The 2,107-nt window shown below is 40.1% G+C and overlaps 1 protein-coding gene across 1 annotated transcript in view; it reads left to right on the top strand.

Moving 5' to 3' along the window:
• Positions 1-2,107, top strand: part of XPNPEP3 (X-prolyl aminopeptidase 3, mitochondrial) — a 103,773-nt gene that overhangs the window by 56,675 nt on the left and 44,991 nt on the right. Inside the window, exon 4 of the mRNA XM_012637974.1 lies at positions 777-979. Coding sequence (XP_012493428.1) covers positions 777-979 — 203 coding nt within the window. The remainder of the gene's footprint in view (positions 1-776; positions 980-2,107) is intronic.

Here is a 2,107-nt window from a genome sequence, read left to right as displayed (position 1 = left end):
ATACAACCCTTCAGACTTAGATTATTAGGAATACTATTCATAGACTACTGTCAGAAGAAGAGAACAAATGTGTATCTGCGTTTAAGTACAAATCATTTTCATAATGGGCCTTCATGTCATGTATCTCCAGCAAATATAGACCATTTCCTTGGGTTGCTAAAGTTAAAAGGTGAACCATGATTGTTTACAGGGGTAATAGACAGAGAGGTGGGTAGATGTGGATTAGCACATATTATCAACTTTAGTGTTTCTAAAGCAATGAATAATTGCTCCAAAATGAGAGAAGAACCTTCTTCGCCTAGTACTGAGTTAATTTTATGAAGGGATGGGATACTTTAACCATAACATCATGATCTGAGTACATTTTTCTGTCCTTTCATGGGCAATTATTCAACAGTGCCTTTAGCTCAACAGTGGTGGTGGAGAACAATTGTTGTAATTGTTCTTTAACAATTAATAAATAATAAGTAAAGTCAAAGCTTAAATAAAGCTTTAGTCCCATCTATCATCTTTATAAAGAACAATTAAATTTTGGGCCAAAAGGCTGCATATTCAATTTCAAAATATCTTCCCATTTTCAGGGAATGGCCTTTCCAGTGATTTATAATCAAACCCTTCAGTTGCTTCAGTCCTAAGAGAGTTTTACTCAACTCTTTAGAGGTCTACATTACAGGTTTTATAGTTTTGAGTTTTATTCAAGTCATTATGACAGTTGACATTTCTTATTGTTGCTGTTAGTCTTGTTTTAAATTTATCTTTTGGCTTCTTGTTCTAAGCTGAGACGAACATGGTTTGGTATGACTGGATGAGGCCCTCTCATGCACAGCTTCACTCTGACTACATGCAGCATCTGACGGAGGCCAAAGCCAGGAGCAAGAACAAGGTTCGGGGTGTCCAGCAGCTGGTACAGCGCCTCCGACTGATCAAATCTCCTGCAGAAATTGAACGAATGCAGATTGCTGGGAAGCTGACATCACAGGTATGGTTCCTATTGAAAAGCTTTTTCCAAATTGAGAAATGTTAAGGTCTTAGGGGTCAGTAGGCACCTTGAGGTCATATACCCAATGCAGTAATCTCACAGCAGATGAACATTTAGCTTCTACTTCAGTGTTCAGTGAACAGATCTAGACATTTGCTCAATACCTTGCAAGACAAAGTAAATCTGCCTTGTTTTAAGATTGATCTTTTTTTTGAGACAAGGTCTCTCTCTCTCTCTCTCTCTCTCTCTCTCTCTCTCTCTCATGTGGGCTAGAGTGCAGTGGCATCATCATAGCTCACTACATCCTCAAAGTCCTGGGGCTCTAGCAATTGATCCTCCTGCCACAGTCTCCCAAGTAGCCGGGACTACAGGCGCATGCCACCACACCCAGCTAATTTTTCTATTTTTTGTAAAGACAGAGTTTTGCTCTTGCTCAAGCTGGTCTTGAACTCTTGGCCTTAAGCAGTCCTCCTGCCTTGGCCTTCCAAAGTGTTAGGATTACAGGCATGAGCCACCACACCTGGCCTAACGCATCAATCTTGATTGTTTCTCCTTGGAACAATGGAAATTAATTACTTCTATTTCCTCTCCTTATAACTACACTAATAGTGTCAGTTAAACAGTGTTTGATTGCTAAAGAAGACTCATAGGACCCAAAATGACAGTGCTTATAAATCTGTAGTTTATTATAGGAAAAGGGGACAAAATAACCACTGCATTAAAGTAAGGATATATATCACATATGATGGCTGTCTCACAGCAAAGGGCCCAGGGACACGAGATACAGTCTCCTGTTGTCCTCTCTAGGTAAGGGCCAGGCAGGATGCATTTTCTCTCACAGATCAGGAACCAGCAGTAGATGTACAGAACACCTCAGAACCCAGAAAGCCTAAAATGGAATATTAGGGGTTTTTGGTTTTGGCCACATGGGCATATTCCTGCTAGGAAAAGCCCTCTGGAGAACTCACAGAGACCAAGTATAAACCATTAACCTCTTATCGGTACTGATAAGCTGTTATAAACTGCTCTGAAACTCCTTGCAACACTATCAGTATATTTCAGGCATTGACCAAGATCGGCATCATGTAGGAACTTTAAAAAAACAGCTCAGGCTAATTTCAGACCTAC

This window comes from Propithecus coquereli, unplaced genomic scaffold, assembly GCF_000956105.1.
Source record: "Propithecus coquereli isolate 6110/MARCELLA unplaced genomic scaffold, Pcoq_1.0 Scaffold126, whole genome shotgun sequence".
In the NCBI taxonomy this organism is placed as follows: domain Eukaryota; kingdom Metazoa; phylum Chordata; class Mammalia; order Primates; family Indriidae; genus Propithecus; species Propithecus coquereli.
Note: the sequence above shows the minus strand (reverse complement) of the source record. Positions and strands in the feature narration are given on the sequence as shown.